Below are 15,933 nucleotides of genomic sequence, written 5' to 3' on the forward strand. Positions count from 1 at the left end.
CCCCAACGACTCTAAACTAACTCGAAGCAAGCAGTTTTAGCATGCGCTGCGCGTGAACACGTGATATTAAAAGCGTGCATTCTGCGTGCAGTATTAAAAAGACTTGCACTTTGTTTTGATTGGATCCCAAACTGGGGCTCATGATCGAAAAAAAAGCCTTCAGAAATTTCCAAGGGTGACTAAAAAAGGATAAAATGCGCTATCTTATAGCCTGAATTTCATCCGATTGCTTCGAGTCGTTTTATCGTCTGGGCAACGACGTTACAGAGGGAGTAGTAATAACGACTCGAAGTAATCGGATGAAATTCTTCTACATATCTTGCGATTCTGTTTCAAATATACATTGGCGTTCTAAACAAGTAAAATATAACTAAACACTCAACGAACTTATCACATACATATCACTTTTTATTTGAAAGTGACGTTTTGAAACGGACCTCACGAAATTACGACAGGAACGGTTATTTAAACGAAGAATAACTGAGACTGCGGTTTTGGAGACCTTTGGACCTTCGGGTCTCTTTTTTAGTAGGTCATTTTAAGAAGACAAATGCTTTTCTAGTCTAGGCGATATGTTTTCATAAAACTGTCCACAATAAATGGTGTTTACATAAAGGCGTTCGGCAAACTGAAAATGGCTTAGAACGGGTTTTATTAAACACTGACTAAAACTCCGTATAAAAAACTGGCCCAATAGGTTTTATGAGCAAAGCAACAACTCTGCCCGTCTATCACGCTTTTTTGTACATTTCCTTACTGTCCCTGCATAACTAGGACGTGAAATGACCAATTTTGAGTTGACCTCCGGAGAACGGAAACGATTTACTATAAACTCTCAGAGCCCCCTCTCTTCAGTTTCAACCTAAGAGAGTACCTTCCCTACTTTGAAGTAACTGGGTAGTGGTGACGTGGTATAAGCATGGATAATAGAAAGACTCTTTCTATTATCCATGGTATAAGGGCGAAAAAGTGTCGCAAAGTCCGCGAAGTGTCGCGAGACTTTCTTATCAGAAATCTGAAGTGCAGTTCAAGGATTTCCAAGTGCTTTTCAAGTTTGTGGTGCATTTTTCCCAGGACCCAGGGCGTCTGTTCGGTGCGACAGCCAATCAGAGTGCTCGAATCTTAAAACAAACAAACACTCCATTCTTTGGTTGGTACGGTGCGCTCGGAAATTGAAAGACAGAAAGAGGGCTCAAAATCTGATTTCTTTATTGTTTCGAACTAGCCTGATACTGCTTCAGACGTCCGAGGTCGGTCGAACGGGCGAGAACGTGTTGACCGTCACAATGCAAGGTGTCTTTATGAAGAAATACTCCGAGTCGGTGGAAGTGCTGAAGGAGAAATCGTCCTCTGAGAAAGAAGTGGAAGAAAAATGGACAGCGATCGCGTTCAGTAACAAGAGAAAGCTCGCAGTTATCCCCGTCTGGCTTTGGGTAGTTTTAGTATTTGCCTTCCTGCTTTTTGTGGCTGGATTAGTCTGTGTGATTTTAGGTGCAACAAAATCAACAACAACGTCCTGTGTCAAGACAACTATGGTCAAGACGACTGCAGAACCTGGGAAGTCTGCAGGAGCGGATCAAATGTGCCTGTATTCCGAAGAAGCAAATCGAACAAAACTGCCCCAGTTTTTAAAGCAAGTGCAGACCGAGTACTACGCTCTGAATCCGAACAGCGTGGCTTGGCAACCAGATATTGAAGAACCTGATGAGCATGTAAAGCAAAGGTACTATAGCTTGAGTAATTTAAAACTTAATAGAGATTACTAATGTTTGTGTAAGCTTAAATTAAAATACCGGTAACACAAAAATTTGTTCACGCTGCGCGCCCTAGCTTTTGGATGTACTCTTGATGAGTCCGTGTATTTCCTTACTGTTCCTTCTTTAACCACGGCTTAAGCATAATTGACTTTTAAAAGGTAATTTAGTCTTTTAGCTTTAATTTGATATATAACTTGCCTTTGTAGCGAAAATACTCGCGCGACTAGAATTTTTTTCTGTGGGCACCTCGTTTTCCTTTACCGAGACCTTAAGTCTGCTACTCATTAATATGCTCAAAGAAGGTACAATGAGACGATTAGAGGGGAGGGCGACTTTAATTTATGCAGTTAAAAACTATAAGGCCAAGTAGCTGCTCCACACTGGACTGTGATTTGAGAAGTTTAGGTGGAAGAAGGCCAGTGGAGTTCACTGCTCCTGTGGGGTTACTCAACAGGGCCTAGTTGTTCGAAGGCCAATTAGCGCTTAAACCTAGGTTAAATTTAACCCGTTTTTTTTTTATTTTGTTCAAAAGCATTTTCTCGGATAGTTTTCTCTGTTATTTTTAAGAGCTAGCATCCAATCAACATCTTGTTGACAAAAAGAATTAAGTTGAATGTACTTTTTAAGCTTTCATATCTGAATTCAAATTTTGCACTAATCCTGGGTTATCTTAACCCAGCTTTGAACAACCAAGTCCAGAGTTTTATTTAAGGAGGCTCCTACCTCTTTCCTATTCATGATCTATAATGATACCCCTTTCACATTTCCCCTTTCACACAGATGGGGGTCATAGACTGACACATAATAATGCATTTCATTGCACTAGCTTGTCAGGTAATGCCTGGTTATTAAAACACGATTACGTTTGTTCTCAAAGTTAATCCATAATTTTATCTGTACTTTACTGCACTTTTCAAAAGCATAGGTTAAATTAAAGCAATGTTCATGTTTTTTTCACTTCCATCATTCAACTTAATGGACCTCTCTGGAAAAAAGGAAAGTTTGTCCTCGGTTGGTCCAAAAAATCATGTCTGTTGGGTTTGGTAAAAAAATCAATCCATTTTGTTTTTATATTTTGCAAGGATCATTGGTAGGCACATCATGTAACAAATCGGTGAATTTTTGACATGTTATTGAAAAGAGTAGCAATTATTTTAAAGGTACTGAACTTACAATGTGACAGTTGGCCAGGTTTCGTTATTATCCCTAACATCTTTTAGAATTGTTGTGGATGAGGAATTAGTTGTCCCTTTTAGCAATATTTTGTTGACAATTAGTTTCATTTATTGCAGTTTTATTTTAAATTACTATTGGATGAAAGACATTGACCATATACATGTAATGCTATCTCATGCGTAGGCATTGATTATATTATTTTTTATGTGGGAGGTTCATTTTGTTGATTGACAGTTTGATTTAAGTGCATCAGAGTGACCATGCAAGGCTGATTTTGTAGGAAAAGTTAGTTCTGGCAGTTTCTTTGGTGTTTACTGGAACTTGATACATTCATTAAACCATGGTTTTAAAGTTCATTTCTTGGTGCATCTCACTGAAGTACAACTATAATCAATACCTTTTCTCCCCTGTAGCTTCTTGGAATCATCCTTAGAATTCCTCATTTTAGGGGTTTTGCATCAGATCAATTTAACAGGAGCCATTTTTGTTGTTAAAATGTTGCTTTCAATTGAAACCTTCAGTTTTATTTAATGAAAATCCTTGTATCCTACTTCATTAGAGTGTATTCAGGAATTTTTATTTTTTTGGGTGGATTCTAGGAGGACTCTGGGTCATGCTATGATATTTTTAGCCTCAAGTTGGACATTAACTTAAAGGAGGTCCTTATTTGAAAAAGGGCTATAGTTATCTTGAACAGTATATACCTGCCAAGTGTCATGCCTAAGGTGAGATTGTCACGCCTGTGGATTGAAAACTTCGATCTTGACCTACTCATGCCTGTGTTCAAATTTCTCACACCTGGTAGAAAAGTTCGAACCATTACAGCATTAACTTACACATTTTTGAAAAATGTATTAATAATTTAAAGAATTTGGAACCAATGAGAGAAAAGTCCAGGTGAATGATTGACTTTCTCTGAATTCTCATATTTTAGTAGGGAAAGTCACTGGAGATAGGGTCACGTTCTTGTGTTTGCGTTAATAGATGGAACTCTTCAGAACAGAATGTCTTCGGACAACTTCGGATATTATCGGAACCCTTCGAAAAATCCTGGCACTCTCAGAATGAAAATGTCATGCCTATAAATTTAGAAAAAGTTGGCAGGTATGGCAATACAATAAGTGTTAAGCCCCTGGTTTTTTTTAAAATAAAACTCATTTTCACAAGACAAGTCTTGCACTTGGCTTCATCTTGAAAGTGAGGGTCTTGGAGCCCAGAAATGGTCTGTTGTTGATGGAATAAAAGTTAATACATTTTTTTCCATCACAAAAGGAGGAAAATTCCCAAGAAACTGTCAGTTCGCACTGATTAATTCGTTGTTTGATTTCAGGTATTTCCCTTATAACCCAGATCCAGTACAACTGAAGAAGAAAACAGACAGAGCCTTAGAGCTACTTAAACAAATAACAAGTATTAAGATTGACGAAAACAAAATGAAGCCAAGAGAAGTGAAAGCCCTTGTTCAGGTATTGGGTGTGTTTTATAAATCAGCTGAGAGATTGAAGGACTATTTGTCCATATTTTATGTCAAATTGCTCACCCCTTCCCTGCCTGATACAAAGTTCCATGAGTTTTTGATATGTTTAATTTAATGGAGTAATCATCCCCTAAAATCATTTGCAATGGCTACAGTATGTGCTCATTAAAATAGATAAAACATACAGCTGAAATGTTTAAGGTGAAAACAGTTGCAGGTCGAAATGAAATCCTTGCAGGTTAAAACTGTTTCAAAATACTTTTTTCTTATTTACTTACAGTATTTTTTTATTTATTTTTTATTTTTTTCTTGCTTTACCTTCAGAGATATTAGCATTAGTTGATGCTATTTTTTGAAATTCAAAGTGAAATAAAGTTTTTGATTTTATTTAATTTGATTCCTCAGTGTCCTGTCTCTTAGGTCTAAAATAGTCATTAATTTTTTTTTTTAAATATAATTTTACGTTTATTGACAAAACACATATTACAGTTGCAGTTTTTTTTTAAAATAGTCATTATTGTTACAATGGAAACTGAGAACCCGTCTAGGTCAAAAGGTACCATTTTAACCTAAATTTCATTTTGACCCACAACATTATACACTGTCACAAGTTGTGGTAATCAGTTTTCTGAGTCATTAAGGGACTTGATTTATGATCTCCATTTTAGAAACCAAAGGTGCCAAATTGAATTTTTGTCTCATAATTCTCCTCCGTTTTGAGTACTTGTCACATGATACTATTATTTTGTTTTTCAGCTTTCTGCAAAGAAATTTGTATTTTTTGTTTATTCTGACTTAAGACATTGACTTAAGGCGCAGATCTAGGATACATACTGACAGATTTTCTAAATGAGCGCCGAAGGTGCAAGCCTCTAGGGGGGCCCAGGGCATGCTCTTCCTTGGGAAATGTTTTGGATTTAAACTGCCCAAAGTCCCCTTTCCTGGGTTTCTGAGTCATTCAGACAGGATGTTGGCCAGTCTTCAACTTGGAAAGTTTTATTTTTATTAAAATAAATTATTTTATTTATTAAAATCTGACTGATTTTCATAAAACGGTGGAAACTGGTGTGGATCTGCGCCTGCTGGCTAGATTTTCAGCCTCCTCACATGCTGTATGCTCATCATTTTTGTCTTTTCTTCTTAAAGGTGAAGCATTTTCTACAGCATACATTTGGTGTTCCATATGCTGAAAATTACTATGCAGGAGACTGGATGTTAGGTCCTGACTTATTTTGCTGGCAGCCTATTTGTTCTCTGGCTTGGGGTATCAATGCCTTTGCTAATCATGTAAAACCTAAGACCTATGATGATGTCCAGTTGGTGATTGACACCATCAGGAAACACAAGACACCAATTGACCGTTACAGGTACTCAATTTAGGTGACATATTTTTTTACACTTAAGATCTCCCTACTAATAATTAGTAGTGACAGGAGACAATTATTGTCTCTGGACAAAGTTTTTATATTTTGTTGACATGTTCTCTACAATTTTTACTGCTTGGGTTCCACTGTGAAGCAGAGCCGGTGGAATTCCAGGTTCATGTAGCTAGTCTAGACTTTCTTAAAGCCTGTTTCCGGTTTCTGCTGGTTAGGTGGTCAGCCGGGAAACGGATGTTTCTCTCCTGCAGCGCGCTATTTTTGACCGGCCAGTTTTCTGGCCGGCGGTGTGACGAGGGTGTTCGGGATACCCAATTAGGAAAAACTCTTGATCTTGTTACGTTCGTACTCGGGAAACTTGATCCAGGCGAATCCTTGGCTTGGCACTCACTTGACTTTGAAGTGAAGGAAGCGTAGGAAATGAACGCACACGAAGCGGTTAACTCCGACTGGTGTAAGGAAACTTAGCTTCAAAGAAATTAGAGAGAATCAGAGGACAGTGGTAGAGGGTAGGTTAGTGGTGGAGATTTTTTTATGGTTGAGTCGACAGGCTCAGTGAGAAGCCTAACATCGCGGTGTTTGAAAACATACATCCTGCCATACGGACTTTGCTGTTGATTTCACCAAGGGAATAGGTTGAGCAATGATGCTAGTTTCCTTGAATACAAGGGCTTTTCGTTCGCTGCGAAATTGATCGTTAGGGTCTTAAGTTTACCTTTTGACCGTGGAGCCACTACCCTGGGTACCAGAGGATTTTTCTCGCGTGTGACGAGGAGCTTCGTCGGCCGCAGGCCGACACGTCTTCGGCCTTTGGCAGAAGACACGAGCGGGGAAGCCGCTTTTTAAGACTTGACCGAAACCGGAAACCGCGCATGAAAAGCCTCTGGCACCCAGGGTATGGAGCCACATACCAGTCTGCGAACGGACCTCTGCCTGTGCCAGCCTCTCTTTCGACGAGGTACTAAAAATTGCTCTCTTATCCAAAGGACCTTAGTTTTTCACCATGTTTTTGTTGCTTCTGGCACAGTTTCCACAAATAATTTTAGTCGAACAGCTTTTCTTTCTATGCTCAGCTTCGCACCGACGAGGATTTCTAAGTTTACGCGAGCTGGTGACTTAGCGTGGTCCGCAAGAAACCTTCGGTGAAAACTCGAATTTCAAAGACTTTCTACACTCAAGATAGAAGTTACTTCTTTCGATTTAGGACAAAGACTGACCCGGGAAACGGTTTTGTTTCTGGGCAGGTCATATTTATTTATCTCGGTGTTCAGACCATCTAGTCATATGAGAACTGTTCATCCTTCGGGCTGTCATACGGCTGTTAAACCATTTTTTCGCGCCAACATTATGAAAATTAAGTTCAATCTTCTGCAGACGGCACAGGGCGTCTCTCGACTTACGTTGCTCGCTTCGGGAGCGTCCCTCGCGCCTTCGGCGCTCACGCAGTCAATTTTGGCAAGTCTAGTAGCTGGTTAAATGAATTGGTTTAACTGGTGACACCTTTCTTGAAAATTGTGCAAACCAATAGAAATGTGGTGATGGTGGAAAACTATATAAATGAGGTGGAGGTGATTGCTTTAACTGGTTTGCGCCTTTAATGAAAATTTTGACGAACAGCAGAAATGTGATGGTGGTGGTGAAGGGAAAACAATAGAAATTTGGTGATGGTTGTGGTGGTGGTGGTGGTGGTAAAGGCAGGAAGGGGGAGGGGTAAGTAAAGAATTGTGTTTCGTGGTAGAAAGAGCTAGTTTGCCTTCGCCCTCATTAATATGCATGAATTGCGCGCCAGGAATCAGTGAACCGGAACTGGAACAATTGTTTCCTGTACTTATGGACAATAAAAGCCGCAGGAAATAACGTTATAGCTCAGTGATTTGAAGTCACAGGCAAGTTAGCCCTTAATTCTTTGACAACATGGATCAACAAATTACTATCAAACTCAGAAAACCGTGAACGTTGAAATACCCAGAAATCCTGTCAAATCGGTTAAACCACCTAAAATAGCACACACCACCTTGAGATACAGACAAGACTTTGATTTCATAAACGTTAATGTATTCCTTTGCAAGGTAAAGAGATTTCACCGCAAAAAAGGGAAAATTTTGTCCCTTCTATACTACTTGTGACAGTTGTTATACTCTGCCATAAGCCTTGCATCCTGTATCAGTGGCACGAAAATTCACATGCGCTAATTCATTTGCAAATTAATCTTGTGTAAAGTTTGGTGTAAACGTTGTCCAGACATCACTGACATCATGTCTGGTCCGATAACAGTCTTAGTTGGCAGACATTTTCTGATGACCGACGTTTATTTGCAGCTTTGATGCTATTTTTATTCTATTTCCAGACAAAATGTTCAACTTGGTGTGAAATCAGGGATGATTCGCACAGAGATTGACTGCCAGGCCGGTGTAGATGCCCTGAAAGAGTCTTACAGACAGCTTTCCTTATCTGGTGAGGCTGCTGGCGTTCTTGCTGAATGGTTTGCTAAAAGCTATTTGAAAACCGACTACTTAGCTAAACTTGCCAGTGGAGTGGATGACAAGTGGACCAAGGGCCATAATGGGGAGAATGTAAATGCATCAATAGCCAAGGCATTAGAAGAAGGTATTGGCCAGCCGCTGTTGGACTTGATCAACTACCTTGATAATGAACACAAAAGTCACTGTCTCCCAAATGACTTGGCGAGTGGTTTGGCGAACCTGCCTGTGGATTTTGTGTATATTAATGGCACACCAGATATAAACCAACCAACGAACAAGACCCTGCCTACTGGGGAACGACTGAATGGTACCGAAAGCTACAAGTTGATTCTTTCCTACTTCACCACAACTGACATTTCACCTGAGGAGATTTTTGTTGAAGGCAAGAAACAACTGAAGTTTTTCTATGATCAGGTAAGCCTTTTCTTTAAAAAACTGGAAGAGATTTGCAGATAGGTTGGGTAGGTATTAGGATGGTAGCCTGCGAGCAAGCTCTCCTATTTGGGCTTCGCCGCTCGCTCGCGCGTTCTCGCGAGACTCCTTTAACTCGCCCAAATAGGAGAGCTTGCTCGCAGGCTATAAGGATGGCGCCACCGCTTTTTAGTTTGAGTAAGCTAGCCATCTGGGAGCAATGACCAGCTCCCAGTTGGTCGCAGAGTCCCAGTGTCGCATACCCTGGGTGCCAGAGACTTTTCTAGCGCGGTTTCCGGTTTCTGTCAAGTCTTTGTAGTGACCCGCGCAAAAAGTTTTTCTTGCGGCTTTGCCGCTCGTGGCTTCGGCCTACGGCCGAAGATGTGTCGGCCTTCGGCCAACACCAAATATTTCCGCCGCTCGCGAGAAAAACCTCTGGTACCCAGGGTAAGTGTCGTAGGGGTCAGGTGTCGAATCCCGGCAAGCCTGAGTTTTTTTCAGGATTTCTTTACGCAACTGCATAAGTTGCGTCTTTAACTACGATGATCTTATTTTATTCCAACTCTCTTTCTTTGTCAAATGTAGGCGTGATTACCCTACGAACAGAGGTTTCTCTCATGCATGGCATTCAGCGTTTACGAAGTCGTTTGCATCGCTTGTCAGTCCCGTTGTTGGTTTGTGTTACTGGGGCGTAAAAAACAAATCAACTATTCGACTGATAAGCGACGCGGACGACTTCGTAAACGCTGAATGCCATGCAAGAGAAAAACCTCTGTTCGCAGGGTAAGGCGTGATACTCGTTTACAGTTGTTTTCCTAATTAAACCTGACATCCTTGTTTACCTTCTCATTCCCGTTGTCGGATCTTAAGGGGTCCTACTGTACTTATTTACGTTTGCGTTTATACCAAGGTCGTCGTATTTATTTAAGCTCCCTAATAATAAAAGACTCATACCCAGTTGCTGTTTACATGACGGGGTTTTGGGTCGAGAGAAGATTGGGGCTAGGTTGAGGTGCGTGGGGTGTCATGGGAAGGGACGAAGAACAGTAGTTATATTTTCTCCTCGCCCCTTCTTACCAGTCCCCGCGCGCCTCAACGTAACTCCAGTGTTCTCTCACCACGAACACACAAATGGCGACTGGGTAAGAGTCTTAAATATTTATTCCTAAGCTTTGGTTACAGGTTATAGATATTGCCAAGAAGTACACTAACAAATCGGACGAGACAGAAGCGGTTCAAGCTTTCCGTAAGATCTTGGACTCCCGCAGCATGTGGCATAATAATGGCTCTTTTCCTGTAAATGAATCAAACGAACACGCATACAAGACGTGTGTTGATCCTGAAACAGCAGCAAAGTATTGCCCTGTCAGATGGAAAGCTGTTAACAAGTAGGTTTAGATTTATAATCTTTAAACCACATGGTAGCCTGCGAGAAAGCCTTTTGTTTGGGGGATATGCTTGCGCGTTCCTTCTCGTGGCTCTCTTGCGCGCGCTCTTTCGGTCGATCGCTTGCACGTTCTTTCGTGCAACTCGCTCGCCTGTTCTCTCGCACGGCTTGCTTTCGCGCTCTTTCTCGTAGCTCGCTTCTGCGTTCTCTCGCGTGGCTCGTTTGTGCTTCTCTCTCGCTGCTCGAAAACGGAAATGGAAGGCTTGCACGCATGCGAATCACCTTGATGTGTTAAAGTTAACCCAACAGGCCACGGTTATTGAAACGTTATTTGAATTAGTGTCATCAATTAGTTGAGGTCCAACCCCTCACCCTTGTATATGCCATTTTAACAGAAAAGCTACCCCTTTCGTATACCGTAAAATTACGAAAATAAGCCCCGGGGCTTATATTTTTCAAAGGCACTTTTTGAGGGGCTTATTTTTGGAGGGGCTTATATTCGGAGGGGCTTATCTACGGAGGAAAATTTGCGTTTCAAAATCGATTGGACTAGCTTGTAGTGGGAAGGAAATTTACCATGTTTGCTTTGTTTTACTTTGTATTCCAGGGAAAATTCCAAGTACAAGCCCCCCGGGGGGCTTATATTTGGAGGGCGATTTAACGGAGGGTTTTTTGCGTTACGATTTTGGGGGGCTTATACTTGGAGAGGCTTATACATGGAGGGGCTTATTTTCGGAATTTTACGGTATCTTCCATTGGCAAATGGAAGATCCCTAGTCTGTCATATACCTAAAGCCTAAAAAAGATACCCTTGTCGGGCGCAGCCTCCCCGTATAGGCCATCGTAAGAGGCCACCCCCAGGCTTAGTGGGTCACGTACAGGTTTATCGGTTCTTGAGACTTTAAAGTGTCACCCTCTCAACGTTAAGAAATTTTGTTTGTTGTTTGTTTTGTTTTATTACATAAATTTGTTCAAGTTTAATCTTATCTTAATTGTAGATGGGCACAGTACTGCCGTCAAGTGATGGGAATGCTCTATCCCAAAATAACAAATGTCTTCTATTTCACTGGATCAAAGGTCACTGCTCCCAACTGCCCCATTGAGATGCTTCCTCATTATAACCCTTCCAATGGCGCCCAGTTTTTCAGGAGCTCTAATGCAGCTTGTTCTTCACCAGCATACTTTGGACTCCCGTTTTTTCTTAAAGATTTTGGTCCAATTTTCCAAGAGTGGTCTGTCACTGGTCACGAATCCAGGCCAGGCCATCATACTCAGGTTCAAGGTAGGCGCCGCGCATGCCATTCAGTTTTGAAACTCTCTTTGGGTATTTCCCACGAAATCGAAGTCGCGACGATCGTTATTGCAGAAACGACGATCTTAGTTTTTAAAGCGACGATCGCATAGCCATTTCGATCAAGTTTGACAACTTTAGAGTCGTGCGATGACGGCAAAGAAATCTGCCAAAAAGTGTGCGACACGTTCAGAGTTTTAACTTTTAGCTTTTTCTTGTTTCCGTCGTCGTTGTTGTGGTTTCTTGAGCTCGCTATTAACGTCAATGCCACGCAAAACAATTCTTGATCTGCGGCGATTTCGTTGAAAAAACCGACGATTTGATGGAAAACGCGCAATAGGAACGACGTCCGCAGGTATCCTAAGATAAGCTTTTTCTCTCAAGGAGTTAGGCTACGCCCATAGTGAGGTGTTTCGTTTCCAATTGTCCATTCGTAAAAGTGGGTCAAATAGTTTTCACTTGCCAACGTTAGTATTACAGAAATGTAAGTTGTACTAACGTAAAAGTCTGTAACCTTGAAATTGTACGATATTAAAATTATCAAACGGCTGAAACCCGCTATTCAGCAGTGCGTTTACTAACTATTTGCACGAACTATTTATTTAGTTCGAAGTTCTAGCTTGTGAGCCTGTCAACGCAATGTAATGGTGTGACCATTCAAATGAAATCTCTTCAGCAGTACTTTCACATAGTACTTCATTGTATTTATTTAGTACGTAGTACTATCTTTCGAGTCGTTGGACGAAATCCTTCTGTCTCTGTGACCATTCTGGTGAAAACTCTTCAGCAGTTGTTTTAGTCTCTTAAACGTAACTCCTTCCTTTGGTGCAACCATTCCTTTCAAACCTCTTCTGGAGTGCCTTTGCATGGCAGCATTTGCTTGTCAGTACATGTATTAAAGACATGGAAATTTTAATTTTTCTTGCTTTTTGCCTTTGGCACTTTTATGAGAGAGAGAGATGACAGTTACAGTGCAAAATGTGTTTGTTATAACGAGGGTATGTTTTATCGGGCTGTTGTCCCATGCATTTTACTATAGTTAGAGAGATAAAAATCATTCCCTATGTACTACTACCCCCTGTTGGCCCCGGATGCAACCCAGATATAACAGATAACAGGAAATTGTATTCATTAAAATGGGGATTCGTTACATCTGGATATTACCATACTGTGGAATCCTGGTGTTTCGAACCACCTTGGAAAAAGCAAAGTGGTTGGAATTATAGTGTTAAACTGGCGAAGGGAATTTAGGTTTGGTCCCAATCATCGAGAAATCGGGATTTTTCTGTATTAATTTTACTGTAACTGAGACGAGGATAATCAGTCGTTGTACCGAGGTAATACGTTACATAGTGGGTTTATAATATCGATTTCCTACAGTAAACCGTTTTGATATTTTGCCCGCAGGTCACATAGAGCATTTTGCTGACAAGTGTGGTGGTGTTCCCGCCTGGCTAGACAAGAACACATACTATACGGCATTTACCGAGGGATGGGGTCTGTACAGTGAAAACCCAATACTATCTGATGACACAGATACTTATAAGGATAACCTTCTGCAGAAGTATGGTATGCTGAAATGGCAGGTTAGTCAGTCAGAAGTACATAGAGACGTTTAGATTCTAAGGCGGGAACGACTGCGAGAGCGAGATTTTAGTGGACTTACGCAAAGACGTTTTTGAGCGACGCACATCAACCGGAAGTGGCCTTTTTACATTTTTGAGCGGTATTTTTGCTCAAATTTTTGGACAAATCGTCTCTATAATAAGAAAGAGACGAAGAATTACAAATTTGGTATTGTCAATTTATTTAAAAATAAAAAATATCTCACTTCCGGTTGACTTGCGTCGCTTAGAAACGCCTTTGTTTAAGCTCCTATTTGTTAATACTAAATCTTTGTTCACACGGCACCGGACGCGGTTGAAAATTCGTACGTTTAGATTTTGCGTTCACACGGAACCACCTTCACCCTACGAAAATTTAGACGCTTAGCCGTTCAAAGTTTGTGTGAACAGAGCGAAAATATTGAAAGATCCGGTGTGAACGAAGTGTCCGTTGCCGTTTGAATGTAGCCTAAGTGGTTCGCGCGTGAACCAGTGTTATTTTGGCGGGAAAACATGATACCCGTCGTCATTCTACTACGAGTTTTAGCGGGAATGTCGTAGTGGTGGAAACAAGTTATCAAATGCTAGAAGTTTTATCATTTTGCGATCGGGAGAAAGCTGTAACGTCCTTCAAACACATAACCCTGCTAACTATTCTGGTGAATAAAAGTACAGTGAAGCTTTCCGGGGTGCCTTTTCCGGAATCTTTCTCTAAATGGTAAACCAGCTCTTTTATCACATCCACAGACTTGGCGTGCTGTACGGCTGATAGTGGACACAGGATTGCACTCACGCGGCTTAAACAGGTAAGCTTTATTGTAAGCTTGAATCGTCGATTCAATTTCTTAAATCGAGAAGAATCTCTAACCCTGGCTCTCACGTTGTTGATGATGCTTGAGAATCTTTGCGCTATGCCAGCGGGAGCTGAAGCTTCTAGCATATCCTTAAATTAAAGCCGCGTTCATGGTCAAGAGTTTGAGCTAGTAGCAAAGAACATCCACTGGTTCTTTACATTTGGCTTCGAATATTAGGCACGCATTCTTGTGCTGTAGACGTGCTGGCTGTGAAAAAGGAAGAAGTACACGAGTTTATCAGTATTTTATACTGCCAAGTGCCGCCCTCGAAAAATAAAGTTGTAAGTACACCACTTTATGACCCATGGTCTCATTGGTGTAATAAGAATTGGTGGTGGTGGTGGTGGTGATGATGCAACCAGGAAGATGGTGACGGCTACGAAAACGTCAGCTAAAAAATGATGATCGCAGTGCTTCAAACTTTGTCGCGCTTATTTCATCTCGTTTGATTCGTCAAATGTTGGCACATTTTGTCGAAGTTGAATACTAAAGGACTCTATAAAAGTCCGGGAAAAGAAAAAGAAAGTTGTTATCTTGCGTTCGCTTCCTCGACAAAACGTAAAATTAGGCACTTTCACGTTGCAGTAGTGCAACGACGGCTAAGAAATGTACAAAGAACGAGAGCGTGATGTACGTGCAAAGTTGTTGTTTTGTTAATCTAAACTAATTTCCTTTTTGCTGTTCTCGTTGCCGTCGCCGTCGTCGTTGCTTAAGCTCCCTTATGTTGATAATGATGATAATATCGCAAACCGATCCTTAGGTGCTCTTTGTTTCCTCGGCAAAAATGTTAAAGAGAGCTACAACCAGTTGCAAAAGTACTTGAGACACTGTACCGTATTTTGGCTTAAATGGCCTGTCCATGATCTTGTGCTTGTGAACCCCCCTCCACCCCTTATCAAAGCTCCTAGCAATACAAGACCATACTCAAAACTTGGAGGAACAACTTTGAATGGGAGGGAGGAGGAAGGTCAGTATTATATTTTACAGACCTGTGACCAGGAGCGATTTGAAGCAAGAAAGGTCGTTTTTCCGTGGGAGTGTCTCATCATTTTTGCAACTGGTTGTAGCTTGAAGAGGATGTCAGAGAAGGCTTGTGACTGTAAAGTAGGCAACATATGGATGTGCGTAGATATTAATTTCCCAAGACCTATCTGCACTGTTTCTTTTTTCAATACCGCTCTTACACGGAAAACAAGCCCATAGCAAAATAATCTTATAGTAAAATTGCTATTTCCCTTATTTTTACTTAGGACTCATGCACTGAGTTTATTTGAGCAATATGCTTGGGACACATCAGACTTTGCAGTTAAAGAGGTAACTCGATACCAGAGCGATCCAGGACAAGCAACCGCGTACATGCTAGGGAGACTGGCGCTAATAGAATTACGCAACAAGACCAAGAATGCATTGAAAGATAAATTTAGCCTTCAGGACTTTCATTACCAGGTGCTAAGCCAAGGTTCCGCCCCACTCTCCTTCCTACAGAGTCATATTGATAGGTACATCAAGTGTATGACCGGGGCACTTGGTAAGGAAGAGTGTAGTTACGTGCTGGAGCCAATCAAAAGTGCCAAGACTGCAAGGGCGCAATCGTCTACTCGAAAAATGCCCCCAAAGCCTCCAAGGGTGCATTATATATAAGAGAATGATTTTAGTCTCTTTATTGTTCATTATAGAGATTTATTTTATCACTGTTGTTGAGAAAAAGTTGACTTGTTCGTTTTTTTACTTGATCCCTCCCCCCCCCGCGCAAAAAGAACTGAATATTTGTATTGCCTAATACTAGTGTAGAGATTTATATTACAATGATACCAGATGTATGCTTATTTTGAATTGATAACAATCATAGACTTTTTAGAATTTTTGGCAGTTTGTAAATTTACAGCTTTTACTTTGTTAAATTTCTTAGTGAAAATGGAAAATGTTCAAACCTTACGATGTAATCATTTTTATCGAAGCGTCTCAATGCAAGTTGAACTATTAGGACCCCAGATCCTGTAGGGTTTTGTGCATTAATACTTGTGTAGAGATATATGCAGCATGTAGTCTGCCTCGTACCTAGACGTCTCTCTCTCTCATTTTTCTCCTTCCCACGGTCCCTTGCGCGTCACTCG

The 15,933-nt window shown here is 41.0% G+C and overlaps 1 protein-coding gene across 1 annotated transcript; it reads left to right on the forward strand.

Annotated features, from left to right (window-relative positions):
• Positions 1–1,151: 1,151 nt before the first annotated feature.
• Positions 1,152–15,512, forward strand: LOC140951731 (uncharacterized). The gene is made up of 9 exons (XM_073401053.1): positions 1,152–1,723; positions 4,264–4,399; positions 5,557–5,777; positions 8,137–8,686; positions 9,866–10,071; positions 11,069–11,352; positions 12,769–12,947; positions 13,713–13,771; positions 15,070–15,512. The coding sequence occupies exons 1-9, from the start codon at positions 1,287–1,289 to the stop codon at positions 15,458–15,460; spliced, it is 2,463 nt and encodes an 820-aa protein (XP_073257154.1). The 5' UTR covers positions 1,152–1,286; the 3' UTR covers positions 15,461–15,512.
• The last annotated feature ends 421 nt before the right edge of the window (positions 15,513–15,933 follow it).

This window comes from Porites lutea, chromosome 11 (assembly GCF_958299795.1).
Source record: "Porites lutea chromosome 11, jaPorLute2.1, whole genome shotgun sequence".
In the NCBI taxonomy this organism is placed as follows: Eukaryota; Metazoa; Cnidaria; class Anthozoa; order Scleractinia; family Poritidae; genus Porites; species Porites lutea.